Below are 21641 nucleotides of genomic sequence, written 5' to 3'. Positions count from 1 at the left end.
GGGGTAGATTTCAGCTTCCACTTTGGAATCACAAACTACAGCTTTTTTTAAGAATAGAATTCCTTTGGTTCTGATAAATATGCACATATGTTTGAGTTTGAAGCAAAGGAATATGTTACTAAATTTTATTGTTGCAATTCTGCAACTGACTAAAAGGTAATATGTAGCTTTTGTCTAAATATTAGGCAGAGGATTGATTTGAGTAATTATTTTCAAAAATTTCAAAATCACAATTAGACTTGTATGCTGTGAACCTATATATACACAAGAAACTTGTTTTTTTGCTGCTTTTCTTTTGATGTGAAATTTTATCTTTCCATGGACTTATTTTCTTCCTCTTTGTGGTGGGAAGTGGGAAAAATACCAAAATATAAACCTATATCATTTTGATATTCTTGGAGGAAAATTTTTTAGGAGGTAAAAAATGGAGTTTCCTGTTCATAAGGTTATATTTAAAGTCATGGGAAGTCAAAGGAACAAGATGTCAATCCTGTTTGATAAAGGATATCAGACAAGACATGTTGGAGAGTAGAATTCTTTAGCTTTATTTGGGAAGCTCAGCAGACAGTGCAAAGGATAAGGTGTTCTAGGGTGAGGGACTGCTTAAGAATGACAGGGAAATTGCTGGAAAGTAGGGGCCAAAATGCAAGAAGTAGAAAAACAAGATTATTTAGTTGGGGCATGCACAAGGTATTTAGAAGAAAGAGAAGGAAATAAATTTGGAAAAAACTTTGGCTTTACAGACATAGACCAAAGTTTGGATCCTGGCTCCATCAATTACTAGTTGTATTGCTGTATATTAGCTCTTAACCTCACATACACGATTTTTGTGATGGGGATAAACTACTTGCCTTGCAAGAGGGATTAGAGATAGTGCATTCAAAGTACCTAGCACATACTGCAAGCTCAATAATAATAATAGCAAACATTTGTATTGTACCTAATATGTGGCAAGCACCAATTTAAGTGCTTTGAACATATTAGCACATTGGATTCTCCTAACAACCATGTGAAGCAGAGTTTTATTAACAATATTAACTCTGTTTTAACAGATGAGGGAACTGGTGTATTAGGAGAATAAGAAATTTGCCTAACATCATATAGCATAAAAGTGGCAGAGCTGAATGTTGAACCCAGACAGTCCAGCTTTGTAGTTCATGCTTTTAACTAAACTATAGTCACTCTAAATGTGAGATGAGAACTATGCAAGTGCTTTGCATTGGCAATGGGATTACTTCAGACACATTGTTGTTGAAGATATGAAGGATGGATGAAAGGAGGGACAGTGTGTGAGGAGAAAATGAAAAGAGGTTATGCTATATTCTGGGCAATAGCTAATGAGGGCTTGTGTTAAAGTAAAAGAAATGAAAATAGAAGAAATTAAATGCAGAATGGTAGCATTTTTAAAACTCCACAACTTAATGAATTAATTAATTTGTATATTGTAACAAACTGTGCAGATGTTAGTTTTAAAATTACAGGAAAAGATAGGAATTCTGGGGTTGAGAGTGAGGGTTAGGGAACCAAAGATGACTGAGGTTTTGAGCTTCAGTGACTAGGACAATTAAGGCAATATTCACAGAAATAGTTTCCTTTAACTCTATTTGGTATTATATAATTTTGCTAGACTCAAATCTTTTTTTAACCTTACTAAAAAGTGTGGAAATTAACTCGCTCATCTATCTTACTAGCAAATGTCCATAGGCTTGCTGATGTTTCCCTCCTTGGCGGTCATGAACAATCCCCAACTGGGCTATAGAATGAAGACTTTGTGAATGAAAAAAAGTGTTATCATCCTTGGGCAGTGTTTGGTTCATGCTAAAGAACTAGAATGCCAAGGACAATTAGCCCAAAGCCCTGAGATTCATTATATTAATGCCTCCCAGCCTGTCTTCATTTACAGTCTTCAAACTTAAAAGTGAAATGTATGAATTGTCTCATTTCTAGTAGATTTTTGGTTTCTCTGCTGGGCAGTGAATATGATTTTATTTTGTTTTCAGCCAAAAGAAAAAGGATCCACAAGAGTTCATGCCCTGAACAATGTCAAGAAGGCACTACAGGTCTTGCAGGACAATAATGTAAGTGACAACCTGGACAGGGTCTGGGTGCCATGAGACAGCATGCTTCATGCTAGAGTGACGGCTTTGGTTCCAAATACAAAGAGAGAATCTCAAGTTCTTTTGTAAATCAAAGCAGTTCTTATTAAGAACACATGTTCTAGTTCACGTGTGGCTAATGTGATTCAGTAAGCAAATGAATGCATCTGCAAAAGGCAGGAAAAGGAGTGGCCCAGACCTGACAGGCCACTCCCTGTGGTTTTCAGATTTTACTTAATACAGCAGTATTTGGTGGACAAATGAAGTCCTGTAGTGAACTCAGTTTCTTATAGCATTGTTCTGTGCAACAGAGGAATTTTGCTGTACTGAATATTACTTTTTATGTGTGAAGTGTGTTCAGACCTGATGATAATAAAGTTTGTTTGAATCAAGCCAACATTTATTAAATACCACCGCTCAGCATATAAGTGGTACAGAAAAATCACTATTTTCACTCAGGACAAAAACTGCATTTGTTTTCTATTCCTGTGTTTGGTTTAGATGAAGAGAATGAAAATACATGTGTTGTACTACAAAAAGTAAACAATCATAGCTAAACAAGTGGGCAAGTCAGGAGAATTCCAGTCCCTGAGCAACTTTGAGATTCTTCCCTTCTATCATGGCATTGATTAATTAGCTTATTAATTAGCTTCCTACAACCTTTCTAATCACCAATACATTTACCAAGCACTTTTAGTAGCTTCCTCATTATATCGCATTTATCTTTCAAGGATAAATTCAAATATGTTGATCACATACTGTTAAATGACCATAACTGGTGATAGATTAATAGCAACGTGTACCACCACCCCTCCCCACGAATGTTGCTCAGCTCATCTGAAAGGGAGAGGAAATCACACAAGATATAGAAGTGGAAACTGTTCAGCAGTTGGTTGGTTTTATGAATTTAGGGTCATAGTCAAACAAACTTTATTATCACCAGGTTTGAACACTTAACACATAAAAAATAATATTCGTTATAGCAACCTTTAACCTATAACAGTTATTTTACAGAAATATATGTTTTATTATTTTCTGAAAAAGATTAACTCTAGATTTTCAATTTTTCTGCAGCTAGAAAAAAAGCAGTCTATGGACTGTTTTCCTCATTATCAATATAATAGTCCCTCCTGAAAGATTAATATCATTTAAATTATGAATATTGTTTAAGATATTAAGAACGTAGACAAAGAAAATGTCTTTTTAAATATCAAAACACCATATTTCATTTCAAAATAAAAATGTAAAGAAAAAAGCAAAAAATTCAGAGAATTATTAGATTCAATTTATTTGATGTCGTTGGACTCCCTGCACCAAGAAAATGACATGTTATAAAACAAGCTGTTGGGTCTCCTGTAAGATAGTCAACCATGCATTTTGTTTAACAGTTTTATTTTTTCACATAGTGAATATATATTATGAATATATGGGGTTTTCTCTGCATATTATAATTATTAATTTTCACAGTTTTCAATATAGAGCCAGAAGAAATCCTGGCAATAAAACAGATAAACCATAGAATAAAGTCTATGTGACTTTGGGATATCCAAATAATTATTACATATGAAACTAAAAGCATTATTCAAAAAGAGAAAAATTAACTTGAATTTCATCAACATTATGAATTGTTCCTATATTCTGGATATGTGTCCTTTGTTTGTTGCATGTGTTGCAAGTACATTTTCCTTCTCTGTGGCTTACCTCTTCACATACTCAGTGATGACATTTAATAAAGACAGGTTATTCATTTTCATATAGTTCATTTTTAAACTTTAACTTTATATTTTTTTAACATTTAAGAAACATTGCCTAACCAAGACAATTATGATACTATATTATGTTATTATTTATATCAGCTTATTGTGTTCCTATTTGAATTTGGATCCATGTTTCACCTGAGATTGATTATTGTACATAGTGTGAAGAATGGGTTAAGATATTTATATATATATATATATATATATATATAATTTCCATTTGGAATCTAACTGACACCAACACCATTTATTAAAAAGGATGTTGCTTCCCCTTCGTTCAGCAATACTGGGTATGTCATGAAAATTTGTCAATAAATACGTGGGTCTATTTCTGGGCTTCAATTTCTTACCTTTCTTACTGGCCCTTTGTATTTCTGTATTCGTTTTACAATCATCTTTTTATTTTCCACATGAATCCACTTGGAAAATGATCAACATTGAGTTAAATTTGTAGATCACTCTGAGAACAATTGACACATTCACATTATTGAGTATCTCAGTTTTCTCCTGTGTTTTTCTTCTATACTTCTTTATTTTTAGGTTTTACAGAATGAGAAAGAAATCCAATAGGAAAAAATAGCCAACAAACTTGAACAGGAATTTCACAAAATAGGGTGTCCAAAAATTCAAGAATAATATAGAAAAGTGTTCAACTTTAGCAGTACTTGGAGAAATTTAAATTAAAACTGCAAGTGGATACAAATACAAACTGACTAAAATGACAGAAACTAGTAAGACTACTAATTCCAAGTGGTGATGAGAATATAGAATAATTTGATTTCTCACAACTAACTGGTGGAAATATAATTCAAACAACCATTGAAAAGAGATTGGCATTATCTATTTGAGTTGAAATGCATATTTCTTATGTCCCAGCAATTTTATTATTAGGCATATAACTAACAGAAATATATTTCAGTGCTTTCCAAAAAAATATGTATGTATGAGAATGTTCATAGCAGTTTTGTTTGTAGTAGTCACAACTGGAAATGACTACGGTATACTCCCATGATGGGATATTATAAAGCAATGAGAATAAACAAATGATAGCTACTCACAATACACAAGATGGATGAATCTTCTGAAAGAGATTTGAGCAAAAGAAGTGAGATACAAAAATACACCTACTATGATTTCTTTTAATTAAGTTTAGAAAACAAAGTGTTCCCATGGGTTTAAAATTCAGAAGAGTGGTTAGATTTTGGAAGGAATGAGGCAGTAAAATGCATAAGGGAATCTTCTGAGGTGCTTAAATGTTCTATGTTTTGATCTGGTGATTGTTAAACAAGTGCATTTACTTTGAGAAAATTCATCAAGCTGTACCCTTAAGTGTATGAGGTTACTTCAAACAGTTCACGTAAAGCTTTGTATTACCTTCTAATTCTATTTTTTTCACAAACTTTTTGAAGTACCCTTGTACTTTCCAGTATGTATATTATACCTCAATTTAAAAACAAAAATACAAACAAAAAAGTTAATAAAGAGGAACTATGAAGAGAAAGTAAATTTGACCTTACAACCCCCAAACTCCAAACTACAGCCATATTTATCAATTAAAGACCCCATATTTTCGGTGAAATTGATAAATAAATGTTATAGGTTAACATACAAAATTACAATGTCATTAATGCAATATATGGATCTTTTCTGGAAAGGCCACATTTCTTACAGAAAGTAGAGAACTTTGTACTGTTTAGCAGAGAACAAACCCAACCTAAGGGTTTAAATTCGAGTCCTTTAAAAGCTGATTTCCACAATGCTCTCATTTGAGCCAGGATTTTAATGGAGAACTGCATAAAACCGTGTTCTACAGGACAGAATCTCAAGTAATACATTCTCAAGTAGAAACCAAAACCCTGAGCATAATAACATTTACTTGGGTTAGCCCCAGGTCAAAAGGGGGGACACAGGACACAAATGTTCAAAAGTCAATGTGTTATCCTTTTTTACTTCTCCATTATTTTGTAATAAAAAGTAGTACAAAAGAAAAAGTCCCAAGGTGTGAAGGTGATAGCATTGTGAGTGATGGCCAAGATCTGGACTCAGGTGTAAATGAGATGACGCTGACTAAAACTAAAAATGGTTTTATAAATTAAATGGGTAATAAAACAAGCTATTTTAAAAATCAGTGTAAGAATAATTAATAATGAAAAACTTAAGAAAATGTATAGTCATGCTTTGCTTAACAATAGGGGTATGTTCTGGAAAGTGTGTCCTTAGACAATTTTGCCCTTATGCAAAATCATAGAGTGTAATTACACAAGCCTACATGGTGTAGCCTACTACACAACTCCAGCTTCATTATAATCTTATGGGACCATCATAGTGTATGTCATCCCTTGTTGACCAAAATGTCTTTATGTGGTGCATAACTGTATTTAAAAAGAGTACCATTTTTACTCGAGAAAGTTATACTCAGTAATGAAAACATAATAAACTTACTACATAATAGAAATACTGCCCAAATAACAATAATAATTAATGAAAATACATTTTTATTTAGAGCCTTTAATTTACCATTGTCAGATTGCAATATATTTTAGCAGCAAAAAAAGTACAAATAACATAAATAAACTGTAGATTTAATGGCAATTTTCACTCTTGATGCTCCAAAGCATAGTAGATAGTTCCATAAAATATATGTGCATTATGTATAAACCTTTCCTCCATAATGTTGCACTTTCAAGAAAAGCAATAGTTTAATAATTTTATTTAAATTAACCAAATCTATATCTAAGCTCTCAACCAAGCATTTAGAAAATTCTAGCTCTGTTATTAGGAATGCTTTTCCCTGTCCCTATGGGATGGCCAAAGCTCAGTACATCTACATGGTGCTTTTCATAGGCAGGGAAAAGCCTTTTATCTTTAGTCCATGGGTATGTAAAAATGCAGTTGTTCTTAAATCACAACCTGGTGGGGCAGTTGGGAGAAGATCGATATCTTAGCCTCTCTATCCAGCTCTCCAATATCCTGCCAGTGCTGCTTATTGATTGGACCCAACCAGAAGAGTCAGAAGGTAAGAGATTCCAGGTGATAGTGTCATCTCATACAAAGAAGGGTTGAAGAAGTAGGGTAGGTGAGTATGGGGAAGCAAACAGTATAATCGTCATTCTAGGTGTCTCTCTTTTTGGGGGGTGGTCAAATGGGAACTTGAGAATGTGTACAATGAGAGCCCTAATGTTGGCTAGGACTCAACCTTGTTGGGAGTACCAGGAAGCCATTTGCTTTTGAAGCCGTACCAGTTCCTCCATGTGTTGACAGAGAGCAGTGGTGGTTTCTGGCTAATTTGGAGACCAGGTGACATCATACTTCTTCTCACATTTCTGGGGAAAACCAGAGCCAGAAACGGAAGACAGGCTAAGAATCATTTTTGATTTCTGCTCTTCAACACAAACTTACTAAAGGCATAGGAGAATATTAATATATGAAAAAGTCCCTGCTACATGTACAAATTAAAAATGGATAATATATTAGGATGCAGTGAAAATATCATTAAGAACACAAAAATAACTTAAAATGCATATTTTTATAATAGTAATATGATGCTAGAAATTAATAATACAACTATAAATTCCATTTAATTAATTTAAAATGTGTTGAATAAGAAACCAAGAGTACAAAACCTCATTTGTGTAGGAAAAAAACATTCCATGTGAAAACCCATGAGAAATGGCCTAGGTTCTACCCAGAGGTTCAATTTTGGTCTTTGCTTTTATCTTCATTAAAAAAAAAAAAAAAAGATAAAATAAATTGAATTAAGCTTTTAACTAAAAATGTTACCAAAAGAGAAAAGTGCTCTAAGGAAAGTCAGAACTAAAGATAAATGAAGAAATTAGAAAGAAGAAACACTAGATAAATTGAAGATCTAGTTCATTGCAATAAAATAAAATAGACTGATCTCTTATAATTATGATCAGGAAAAAGAGGGGAAAAACAAATGTATGCAATTTAAAATAGAAAGGAAATATTGAAGATAAGTATAAGATATATAAACCAAAAATTAATTCTGCACAGAACTATATATGTTAATTATGAAAAAAATCAATAAATTTGGATACCACTGGTAAGTTGGTCCACAATTTTCAGAAGTTGCTAATAGAAGATTGTATAAAGAGCCTTCCAATTCTACTAACTTATGCATAAACCTGATTTTTTAAATCGCTTGGAAAAAAAAAATAACAGCCCTCTATTGTCCTTAAAGAGGTATTAGAAGCTTTCTTTCAAAAGGATACTTTGTGATAGTTTTAAGGTCTTTTTAGGTCAACTTCATTTTGTCTTCTCCTCCTTCCTTCTTAGTGTCTCCTCTACTTTAGTCTATTTCAGTGCTATAAATCACTGCTTCTAGCCAATTCCCTCGTTCTAAAGTAGTGCCTCAATTTGACACTGTCCCTCAGTTTTCATTCTCTTCTGTGTCCTGACTTCTAACTTGCTATCCTCACTTGAATACAGCTTAGCTCTGTAGAGCTTGGAAGCCACGTTTATGTTCTGATTTGTATTCTCTGTGGTGGCTGTTCCAGTGTGAAGTTGCTCTTGCTATCAATAATTTATTTTAGAAAATCACTTATTGAGAATAAAGTACTTCAAAGTACCTTTATTAAAATATTTGCTGAGAGCAAAGCTCATCTGTAATAAAGTTGGCTGTGGTTTACAAAGCAAACAAAACAACGTACAAAATCCCATGAAACAGAGAATGATGCCAGCAAGTGGTTATGCATGTCTCCATACCAGCTCCAGAGAAATCTGTATCCACAGCTTCCATTTATTTGTGACTTGTTGAATGTAGATAGCAAATCCCAGATAAGATGGAAATATCTCCCCTATCGCCACTCTATCATTTCGTTATCCTTCCCCACTCTTGTTTGTGAGCAGTCTCCTTTAACAGGTATCCTGAATTCAGTTCTACAGTTCTTTAAGTGTTCTTTCCAATTAAAATATATTTAAGGAACAATTTTTAACACTTTCAGTAATACATTTTTTCTTAGATATAACTAAGTTTCAGTGAATGAGTTTTCTCTAACAGATATTTGCATTTTTAATCATTTTTTTTTCTAGATGAATGATTTTTTTCCACTGGTAAAGGAATTTAACAATGAAAAATCTGGCAGGGAGACTGAATTGTCTGTGGTGCTTTAGACTGCCCTCTAGATGCATTGTGATCCCTGTCTTCCTTTCCAGGGAGGAAAGTTTCCTAGTTTGTATCCTCTTCTTTTCTACCAGAATCACTGTTTGTGTCCCTTCTTCCTTCCCAAGATTTCCATGCTTGTATTTTATGAATTCCAATGCCTTGTCAAGTTCCTTATAAAAAGTGTAGAGTTGAAATACATGCTGGGTGTGTAATCAGGACTTTACTGATTTAATGTTAGCTGACACAGTTGTAGATCTCATACTTAGGTCCAGTATACCACTCTCATCAATTGTCTATCACTAAGTGGCACATTTTTACCAAGTGCCATCAAATCTGCAATGTGAGATAGCACAAGGCAAATAAGTTCATTGCTATACATTATTAAACTAAAAATTGGAAGCGAGTTCTTAAAAAGCCTAGGGTGAAAATTTAGATGTCATCCATGTTCAAATATTCACTTAATCACATCATTGAAAATTGTCACTGAATTGTACTGAATGGTTGTCAAATGTCACTGATCTAACAAATGATAGAGTGTTCACTCTTGCTGGCATACGATCTTTGATAAAGACAATTCTAAATTGTCCTTTAAAACTAGTATATTATGTATCCTTTAAATATTTAGGAATTTAAATAGCCATATAATATACATTTTGCAGTATCTCAGACCATAATATCTTTGACTGAATATAAACTGCTTCATTTATCACTCCTAAAATCCAGTGTTCAAATATAAATTCCAAAATTTTAAGTTAATTTATGTTAGACAAGTATTATTTCTAACACTAAAATTTCAGTCCATACTATAGGCCTGTGAAATATCTGCACCTTATGTACATTCATTTCCAAGGATCCAGAAGACATAGATCCTATTCACTCTGTAATTCACCAACTGTAGGGTCTTTGCCAAATGATTCCATGACTTTGGACCCACTTCATCATCTATGAAATGTACTGCTAATAATTGTACTTCTTTCAAAATATCCTTCTATAAAATATCAAAATGTATACAAACACATCTTATAATCTTTAAATTAGTATTCAGATGCATGTTAATGCTATTACTTTTAAATTAAAGCATGTTATTATTTAACATAATTTCATAAGGTGAGTTGCTTATCCCTCCCACTCTCCTCAGTGTATCTCTTGCATCGAGGGAAAATTGTGTTATTTTTTCCTTGCATATTCAACTTAAAATTGAACTAGCCATTTACCTATGATATACACATGGAGATCTGCTGGGATAATAGTTATATGGCTATGAATTGCATTAGATTTTTAATTTTTTTATTGTAATGAATGTCAGTCATGTATCCTTTAAAATTTTTGATGTTATTTTTGCTAATTTATTTTTCCTGAAATCAATGTGCATGGCTCAAGCTTAGAAATCTGTGGCTACTGTCTAGGAATTTTTGTTGTTATTAAAGTGACATAGTATATTGCCAGATATAAGATGCATAATATTTATAAAAATTCATTTAAAACTGAAAGTGTAAAAACAGTTGTCTATTTTCTCAAGCAATGTCTCTAGATTATAATATTACATTTAAGAAATTTTGCTGAGTTTCGTTGTAAGAGCTACTTTGCCAAAAATTTTAGGTTGCATTTTATGTTCAACTGGATTACCTGCATCAAAACATTTATTTTGACATATTTGTTTTATTTATTTCACCCTTTTGAATGTTCATATTTTCTTAAGATTATGCGATTTTCTTTGTTAAGTGCCTCAAATCTTTATTGTCAGAAAGGCAGTGTATAAGTGAGTGAAAAAATACCTTCATTAAAAATAATTCCCTTGTGATGTATCATTGTAATCATAGACACATTCAAAATATAGAAAAAAAATTACTAGTTTTTAAACAATTTGATGAATCAATAAATTTTAAAATCTATTTCTCTCCTCAAAACTGTATGTGTGGAATATGATTGGGTGGTAAAAAATATTTAATGAATGATTAATATGTAAAACTTAATTATTAAAGGTAGACACAGTATTGAGTCACACTAGTGAGTACCCAGAATGAAATTTTATGATGTATTCTAGGTCAAAATGTGCTTTTAAAAAGTATTTTACAATGTAAATGTCTATATTTGAATCAAAGATAAAATAATCATTTGAATATGGATGTATGACAGAGAATTTAAAAAAACCTTGCCATTGGAGAGCCAAGTTCACAATGGCAATGTAGCTCACCCTTTAGATTTTATATAGTGAGGTATTTGTATTCATCATTTAATAATAAAAGATTCAATACGTGCATCTCTCAGTGGAAGAAAATAGGTATAATTTATGCCCATAAGTCTTGAAATTTTAAACAGTGTAAATCTTAGACGTGCTATAAAAGCACATGCTGCAGGGCAGTGAAACTACTTTGCCTTTCCTGCATTTTTGATCTTTTAAATAGATTATATTTAGAAGAATTATGTAAATGCTTGAAGAGTTTCTCTTGAATATGGAGAAGACTCTTTAGTTTGACTACATGATGGCACACATTTTATAGAAAGCACTTAACACATTTAAAAACCAAATTCTGTTCATCAAAAACGATGGAAGGAACTCCTCAGTTCATATACACTTTATGAAAAAGAAATGTATGAAAGAACCAAAATAAAAGATGATGGAAGTATATATATATGAGGTGTATGTGTCAGGAGGGCTATTTATATAATAAATTCCAATGTATGGTATGTTCCTACCCATTAGTTATTGCTTAAGGTTCTGATTAAGGAAATCAACCCAAACTTTTAATAATATTTCATGGTTCCTTTCATAATCTTTTTATTCTTTGTGAAGTTATTTTATCAGATTTAATTTGTAACATTTTTGGTAAGTTAAACTCACATACCAAGACTGAATGGAACGATAGCTTACCCTTACCCTCTCCCCTTTTCTTAATACAAAGAAATGCTCAGATTTTATAGTGCATATTAAGGTACAAAAGGGACTCCTCCTTGGGATAGATTTCAAGTTTTGAAATGAACTGGGAGAACCATATCCTTTGAAACATATGGGAGAAATCTCCTAGCTTTAGACTGATTTCAATTGGCTGAATGATGCAGGGTATGTTTTCATTAGTTCCTATAGCTATGAAATGCTCTTGTCAGTGGTGGTCTAAAAATGCAAGAAGTGGGAGATACCATTTGCTGTAAACACTGTGATTCTCTTCTGAATGAGATGCCATTTTGTTAAACTTTGAAGTTAAAATGGTAAATCCTTAAATGATTTATAAAACTAAATCTGGAAAATTTATCTATCTTCCTGCCTCTGCCAAAACTAAAATGCAAGAAAAAATTTATTAGAGCTTTATTTCTCAGAACATTATCACATAGTGCACACACGCACACATACACACACACACACACACACATGCACACTACACATATATGTCACAGGAATACAATTCCCTTAGTTTTATTTACCTTTTTTACATCTCTCCTTCTGCTCTGCCTTACGAACTTCAATTTTTATTATTAGACCTGGTTTTGACATTATTTTTATCTCTAAATTGTGTACCATTTCCTATTCAAAGAACCCTATTCTGCTATTCTTTCTGTAAAGCACAATCAAAATAATATAAACTTGTCAGTAATCTGTCACAAAACCATCACATTTTAAGTTTGCTTCAATCTTCCAGTTTTCTTAGGTATTCTTAAATCTTGAATATATCAATATATATAAACTCATACTATAATCATCATGGGATATCTAAATTTGGGCTTGTAGAAAATATTATCGACAATGCTAGTAACTGCATCCATGCTCCAAGGGAACCCAGGATAAAACAAAACAGAGAGTGAAGTTTCTTGCCTCTCTTGAATAAGCGAGCAAAGAGAATTGCTCCTCATACCCTAGTGGTTTTACAAACTCATTTAAAAGGTAGAGCACCTGGAAGTAGCAGTACTATCTGAAATGCTTAAATATTAGTCTTAGAATTTCTAAATGCATATTTTTGTGCAAAATCAGAGATTTTGAACTAAGTATTAGTGTGGGGACAGAAATGGAACTCCATCCTATTCTTATCCCCACATCTATAAAATGGACAACACAAAATTACTCCATTTTTAAAAGTCCATTTATTAGGTTTTCTACATGCATTTTTTTGCAGCCTGCTCATTATAACTCAAAGGACATTTTCCTAAGCATTCACATTTAAATGTTCTAATGAAGTCACAATAAGGTTCCATTATGTCAAGGCAAATGGTGGGAATTTTCTATCCTCCAAAATTACATTTGAATAAGCATTTTCCAAATCTAACAGTGAAAACTCTGAGCCAGAATCTAATGTAATTTTATGAGTAAATTATTTTATGAGTAAAATACTTTTACAAGAAAAGTCTTAGGCCTGTTGGCAGAAACTCTGAAAGCCAATTGTCATGTGTAAGTCTGAAATAATTCAATGCATGTTATTAAATTTTCACACACAATATCAATTTTCACACCTATTCATTTGGTATTGGATGCCTTCCTTCTGCAAAATAGGAAACCAGAACTTTGGGTACCCTTGCTGACCCAATACTTAATTTCCTGCTATCTTGTGCTTGTCACCACACTGATACATACACACAAACACAAACACACTGTAGGCCTATATATTAACATATATGTCATGTCAATGTTTCTTGTTATGCTTACTAGACAGACACATAATTATTTATTTCACACAGATTTTAATAGGTTTTAATATTTGTTTTCCCTTCACAGTAATTTTGCAATTGTATTGGTGAGAATCCATGAAAGATATAATTACAGAGCATGTATTAGAAAAAAATATGTAAAACAAAAGGAAGAAGCCATTGCACAGCATAGTGATGATTATTTAAACATAGCTAGTAATAAATGTAGAAAACAATATCATTTATAGCTACATGGAAAGAAATATGGCATTATAACAAGTTTCTGAGAATTCAGAGTCAAAATGGGCCAGACTGTCAATTTGAGGCATTCAATAGTAATATAAAGGACATGAACAATAAATGCCCTTCAGGCATGGCAAAAATTCTCCCCTTCTCTAGAGTCTTCATGATTATTAATTATTTTTTACAGTCCTCGGTAGTTTGAAAAAGAGAGGTACAGCATAAGACAGAACATAACCAACATAAATAGCATTCCTTGTCTACATGATTGTGTACAATATTTATTAACTTGGAGATAGCCTATTAAGGCACCTTGTGAAGAATACTCCATATGGAATGAATGCATTATCTCTCATATCCAGACCTAGTTTTAAATCTGACCTTGTGGAAGTTTCATCTGTCTTTCATATGTTATTTCCCTCTTGGTAATAGACACATAAATGTAAAATGTACATAAACAAAACTTATATAGGGGGCACAGCCTCCAGACTGAGAGGGAGCTGCCCACAAACCCCAGCAGGTAGCGAGGTGAGCCAAGCACCACGCGCCAACAGGAGCACAAACCCCAGTAAAGCTGTGCTTAGTGCCGGAACAGGAGCCAAGGTAGTGTACCATAGCCACTGCCACATCTACTGTCACAAAAAAGAAAGTTCACTACCACAGTAGCAGCCAGGGCCACTCTGGCTACAAGCAACCTGCTCCTCACTCAACTACATTGATATAAGAAGAGTCACCAGCAGAGCCTGCAAAGAGAAAGGGAAATCTTATTCCTCATAGCCAACCTCAGAGTAAAAGAAGTAAATGCTCTACCAAATGACCAAACATCAATGAAAAAGTACTAGAAGTACAAATAAACAAGAAGAAATGACACCACCAAAAGAATACAGTAATGCTCCAAAGTCAGACTCCACAGAACAGGGAATCCTTGAAATGTCAGAAAGAGAATTCCGTGCAATGGTCTTAAGAAAACTTGAACAAATAAAGGAAGACTCAATTAGAGAAAACAATGAAACAATAAAAAATACCCAGACTATGAAGGAGGATATCTACAAAGAAATTAATATCTTCCATAAGAGTGCAGTAGAACTTTTAGAAATGAAAAATTCACTCAATGAAATATAAGACACAACCGAGAGCTTGAGCAGTAGGGTAGAACAAGCAGAAGAAGTAATTTCAGAGAGTGAAGATGGTCTTTTAGAAAAAACTAAGGCAGACAGAAAAAAGGAAAAAAAGAATTAAAAATAATGAGGAAAATCTAAAAGAGATAGCAGACAACCTCAAGCGCTCTAACATCTGAATCCTGGGTATTCTGAAGGTGAGGAGAAAGGAAAAGGTATTGAAAACATACTTAAGGAAATAGTAACAGAAAGATTCCCAAGTGTAGGGCAAGACACAGACCTTCAGATCCAGGAAGCTCCAAGATCCCCAAACAGATTCAATCCACGAAGATCCTCCCCAAGACACAGTATAATTAAATTTGCAAAGCTCAACGACAAAGAGAGAAATCTACAAGCAGCAAGAGAAAAGCATCAGGTTGCTTTTAGGGGAACCCCCATTAAACCAACTGCAGACTTCTCAACCAAAACTCTACAAACCAGAAGAAAGTGGAATGATATATTCAAAATACTAAAAGAAAAAAATTACCAGCCAAGAATTCTTTACCCAGCAAGGCTCTCCTTCAGAAATGAGGGAGAAATAGTGTATTTCCGAGACAAACAAAAGTTGTGGGAGTTTACCACCACATGTCCAGCTCTGCAATAAATTTTCAAGGGAATCATTCATCTGGAATCTGAATAATGGTGACCACTATCACAAATACACAGGAAAGAGCAAAACCCACAGTAAAAACAAAAATACCAGCATGAAAGAGAAAGAAGCTAAATCATCACACCTTAAATTCCCAACTAACATTGTAGAAGAGAAATAAAAGGGGAAATAATGATCAAAAGATATTTAAACCATCTAAACAAAAGCAATTACATGACAGGAATTAAGCAACACTTGTCAATAACTACCCTAAATGTGAATGAACTAAACTCCCCATTCAAAAGACACAAACTGACTGATTGGATTAAAAAGCTAGACCCAAGTATAGGCTGTCTTCAAGAGACCCACCTCCACTGCAGAGACAGACACAGACTAAAAGAGAAGGGATGGGAAATGATATACCATACAAATAGAAACCAAAAACAAGCAAGAGTAGCTATTCTTATATCAGACAAAACAGACTTTAAACCAAAAAACAAAATAAGAGACAAAGAAGGCCACTATATAATGAAAAAGGGATCTATCCTGCTAGAAGACATAACAATCATAAACATGTGTACACCCAATACTGGAGCAAACTGATACATAAAGCAAACACTCTTAGACCTAATGAAAAAAAAAATAGGATCTCATACATTAATAGTGGGTGATTTGAACACCCACTTTCAGTATGGGACAGATCTTCTAGGCAACAAGTCAACTAAGAGGCACAGGATTTAATCTACAACTTAGACCAAATGGACTTGGCAGTTACATAAAGAACATTTCACCCAACAACTAAATAATAGACTTTCTTCTCATCAGATGATGGTATATTCCCCAGGAGAGAGCATTTATTAGGTCACAAATCTAGTCTCAGCAAATTTTAAAAAATGAAATCATTCCAACTATCTTTTCAGACCACAATGGACTAAAATTGGAAATAAACAATAAGGAAAACTCTGGAAACTATGCAAATACATGGAAATTAAATAATAGGCTTCTGAATGACCTATGGGTCCAAGAAAAGATTAAGCAAGAAAGCAAAAAATTTCTGGAAACTAATGGAAATAAAGAGACATCATACCAAAACCTGTGGGAGACTGCAAAAGCAGTACTAAGAAGCAAATTTATTACAATAAATGCTTACACCAAAAGAATGCAAAGACTTCAAATAAATGACCTAACCACACACCTCAAAAGAACTTGAAATAAAAAAAAAAAAAAAACAATCCAAACATAAGGGAACTAGATGGAAAGAAATAAAGATCAGAGCAGAACTAAATGAAATAGAGTACCAAAAAGAATAGTAAAGATCAACAAAAAACGTGGGTTTTTTGAGAAGATAAATAAAATAGACAAACGATTAGATAGGTTAACAAAAAAAGAAGAAGACAGAAGATCCAAATAACAAAAATCAGAAATGAAAAGGGAGACATTATAACTGATACCACAGAAATACAAAGAATTATTAGAGACTATTATAAACAAATGTATGACAACAAATATGAAAATCCGGAAGACATGGATTAGTGTCTAGACACATACAAATTACCAACACCAAACCAAGAAGAGATAGATAACCTGAACAGACCAATAACAAGCTAAGAGATTGAAGTGGTACATAGCAATCTTCCAACAAAGAAAAGTCTGGGTCCAGATGGTTTTACAGCTGAATTCTATCAAACTTTTAAATAGAAGTTAATACTAATTCTCCTCAAACTATTTCAAATAATTGAAACAGAAGCTACTCTCCCAAACTCATTCTATGAGGCCAACATAACTCTGATACCAAAACCGGATAAAGACACAACAATAAAAAAGGAAAATTACAGGCAAATATCCTTAATCATCCTAGATGCAGAAATCCTCAACCAAATATTAGCAATCAGAATACAGCAACATATTTAAAAAAATTATACACTATGATCAAGTGGGATTCATCCCAGGGATGCAAGGATGGCTCAAGATATGAAAGTCAATAAATGTGATACATCACATCAACAAATTTAAGGACAAAGTCCATATGATTATCTCAATAGATGCTGAAAAAGCATTCAACAAAATTCAACATCGCTTTATGATAAAGACTCTCACCAAATTACGTATAGAAAAAAAAAAAAAATCTCAACACAATGAAAGCCATTTATGACAAGCCCCCTACAAGTATTATTCTGAATTTGGAAAAACTGAAGGCCTTTCCCTTTAAAACAGGAACAAAACAAGAATGCCCACTCTCACTACTTCTATTTATCAAAGTAATAGAGGTACTGGTCAGAGCTATCAGGCAAGAGAAAAAAATAAAGGTAAAACAGATTGGAAAAGGTGAAGTCAAACTTTCTCTATTCACAGATGACATGATAATATGTGTAGGAAAACCTAAAGACTGTATCAAAAAACTCCTAGAGCTGGTTATTAACTTCAGTAACATTGCAGAATACAAAATAAATGCCCCCAAATAAGTAGCATTTATTTACCCAAATAATGAATTAGCAGAAAGAGAAATAAAGAAATTAAGTTCATTTATAATTGTCACAAAAAAATAAGATACCTAGGGATCAATTTAACCAAGGAGGTGAAAGACCTCTACAATGAGAACTACAAAGCAATTCTGAATGAATTTAAATGAGACACAAAATGATGGAAAGATATTCCATGCTCTTGGATTAGAGGAATTAACATTGTGAAAATGTCTGTACCATCCAAAGTGATCAACAGATTCAATGCAATTCCCAACAAAATACCAATGGCATTCTTCACAGAAATGGAAAAAAACAATCTTACCTTTCATATGGAAAAAATAAAGTCCCCAAATAGCCTAAGCAATCCTGAGCAAATAAATAAATAAATAAATAAAGCCAGAGGCATAACTCTTCCTGACTTGAAATTATACTACAAAGCTATTGTAACCAAAACAGCATGGTACTTGCATTAATACAGACACACAGATCAATGGAATAGAACAGAGAATTCGGAAATCAACCCATACACCTACAGCCATCTGATCTTTGACAAAGGCACCAAGTCTATGCATTGGGGATGAGATTGCCTCTTCGACAAATGGTGCTGGGATAACTGGATATCCATATGCAGGAGAATAAAACTAGACCCATACCTCTCCCCATATACTAAAATCAACTCAAAATGGATTAAAGAATTAAATATACACCCTGAAACAATAAAACTTCTTAAAGAAAACAAAGGGGAAACACTTCAGGAAGTAGGATTGGGTACAGATTTCATGAATATGAATTGAAAAGCACAGCCAACCAAAGGAAAAATAAACAAATGGGATTATATCAAACCTAAAAGCTCCTGCACAGCAAAAGAAACAATCAACAGCGTGAAAAGACAACCAACAGAGTGGGAGAAAATATTTGCAAAACATACGTCTGACGAAGAACTAATATCCAGAATATACAAGGAACTCAAACAAATTTACAGGTAAAAAGCAACCAAATTAAAAAATGGGCAAAGGAGCTGAATACGCATTTCTCAAAGGAAAATATGAAAATGGCCAACAGACACATGAAAAAATGCTGAACATCACTCAGCATTCATGAAATGCAAATCAAAACCACAATGAGATACCATCTCACTGCAGATAAGATGACTAATATCCTGAAGACTGAGAATGATGAATGCTGGTGAGGTTGTGGATAAAAAGGAAACCTCATACACTGTTGGTGGGACTGCATAATGGTGCAACCTTTATGGAAAATGGTATGGAGGTTCCTCAAACAATTACAGATAGATCTACCATATGACGCAGCTATTCCACTGCTGGGAATATACCCAGAGGAATGGAAATCATCATGTCAAAGAGATACCTGTACTCATGTTTATTGCAGCACTATTTACAATAGCCAAGAGTTGGAACCAGCCCAAATGTCCATCATCAGATGAGTGGATAAATAAAATGTGGTATATCTACACAATGGAATGTACTCTGCTATACAAAATAATGAAATACTACCATTTGCAGCAATATGGATGGATTTCGGGAAAAAATATTAAGTTAAATAATTCAGGCTCAGAAAGAGAAATACTGCATGTTCTCACTTATTTGTGGGAGCTAAAAATAAATAAATGAATAAATATACAAACAAATGGTGGGAGAGGGGGAAGAAGACACAACAATCATAACAATTCCTTGAACATGATAGGTTGAGTGAACAGGTATGATGTTGATGTGGGGGAGGGGGAGGGAGGGGGAAAGAGGAATTGGTAAAGGGATATGAAAATCAGCCACATTGTATATGCATAAATTAAAATAAATAAATAAATAAGAAAATAAGAGGGACAAGCAAAATGGAAAAGAAGAATTGTCTCAAGAAAAATAGGGGAGAGGCATGTGTGAAAACTCATACTTTTGTGTAAAATAAAATATTCGTATATGTATAAATAAATATTTTTAAATAGAACAAAAATGATATTTTACATATACATATATACATACACACATATCTGTACATACACATACACACATATAAAACAACAGGAAGAACAGCATATAGGCTACCACTCAAGTAATTCTGGTTGTTGTGTTTCTTACAATACAGCCATAGGACAACAAAATCCCCACTTATGTCAACGTGACTTGATCAATGCAGACCTTTTGAAAGGATTAATGATTGGCACTAACTGCAGTGTGATAAGAGTAACCCTCTAAGGCCATGCTATATTGTCCCAGAATACAAGATCTCAAATTCCAAATCAGATAATACCCCTCAGTTATGTGGACTCTTCCTCGCGTGCCTTCCACATCTGACACTTTCTTCCAGTTCTTCTCCTTACTTCTTTACAGATTTCAGTTGATACTGAATATATCTTATTTCTTTCCTTTGTCACACTGAATTTATTCCCTGAGCTTTCATGAAACACAGTGGTCTACCTAATTTTTTCCAGTGAACCTATAGAAATTTTATTAGAATGAAGCCATGCACATTCATTTAGGGATTGTCTATGGCTTTCTTTTGTGTGTGTGCATGTGTGTGGTGTGCATGTGTGTTGCAGTGGTTTCTTTTAACTATTTATTATTGTAGTAAAGTATATATAACATAAAATTTACCACTTTATTTTTCTTTTATTATTTGACAAGTAAAATTGTACCCATTTATCATGTACATTGTGAAATGTCTAAATCAAGCTAACTTACATATGATTTGTCTCACATGGGTATCATTTTTGTGATGATAGCACACAAAATTTATTCTCTTAGCAATTTTCAAAATACAGGAATTTGTTACTAACTTTAATCACCATATTGTACAATTTATCTCTTGAACTTAGTTCTTCTAACTAAAATTTTGTATCCTTTGATCCATATCTTCCCAACCTACCTCCCTCTCCGTCAGCCCTTGGTAAGCACCATTCTACTCTCTGCTTTGGATTTCAACTTTTTTAGACTCTTCATGTAAGTGAGATCATGCAGTATTTGTCTTTCTGTGCCTGGAATAAGTCACTTAATATAATGTTCTCCAGGTTTATGCATGTTGTCACAAATAACAGAATTTCCTTCTTTTTAAAGACGGAATAATGTTTCATTGTGTATACATACCACATTTTCTTTATCCATTCATCTGCTGATGGACACATTGGTTGATCTCATATCTTGGCTATTGTGAATAATGCTGCAGTGAACATCAGAGTGCAGATATTTCTTACAGATTTTATTTCCTTTGGATATATATGCACTAGTGGCATATAAAAAAGTTTTCAATTTTTTGGGAAATGTCTATACGGTTTTCCATAATGTCTGTACTAATCTACATTCCCACCAACAGTGTGAGAGAGTTCTGCCTTTCTTTTCATCCTTTCCAACACTTATCTTTTGTCTTTTTTTTTTTTTTGTCTTTTGTCTTTTTTCCGTGTCCGGCAACGGATCGCAACCCTCAGTGTTGCCTCCGTACCAGACCAGGGACCGGCAACGGGATCGCAACCCTCGGCGTTGCCCCCGCACCTCGCTCAGCCAGTGAGCGGGAACCGGTCCGTATGTGGGATCTGAACCCTCGGGCGGGGGCGCCGCAGCGCTTCCGAAGCTGCGCACTATCCAGTGCGCCA

General features: G+C 33.6%; 1 protein-coding gene across 1 annotated transcript in view; it reads left to right on the top strand.

Moving 5' to 3' along the window:
- Positions 1-21641, top strand: part of LOC103595788 (dystrophin-like) — a gene marked incomplete at its 3' end in the record, with an annotated part of 276275 nt that overhangs the window by 7312 nt on the left and 247322 nt on the right. The window contains exon 3 of the mRNA XM_008579268.1: positions 2001-2078. Within this exon, the coding sequence (XP_008577490.1) occupies positions 2001-2078 (78 nt within the window). The remainder of the gene's footprint in view (positions 1-2000; positions 2079-21641) is intronic.

This window comes from Galeopterus variegatus, unplaced genomic scaffold (assembly GCF_000696425.1).
Source record: "Galeopterus variegatus unplaced genomic scaffold, G_variegatus-3.0.2 Scaffold1846, whole genome shotgun sequence".
In the NCBI taxonomy this organism is placed as follows: domain Eukaryota; kingdom Metazoa; phylum Chordata; class Mammalia; order Dermoptera; family Cynocephalidae; genus Galeopterus; species Galeopterus variegatus.
The sequence above is the reverse complement of the archived record's forward strand: the minus strand, read 5'-3'. Positions and strand labels throughout refer to the sequence as shown.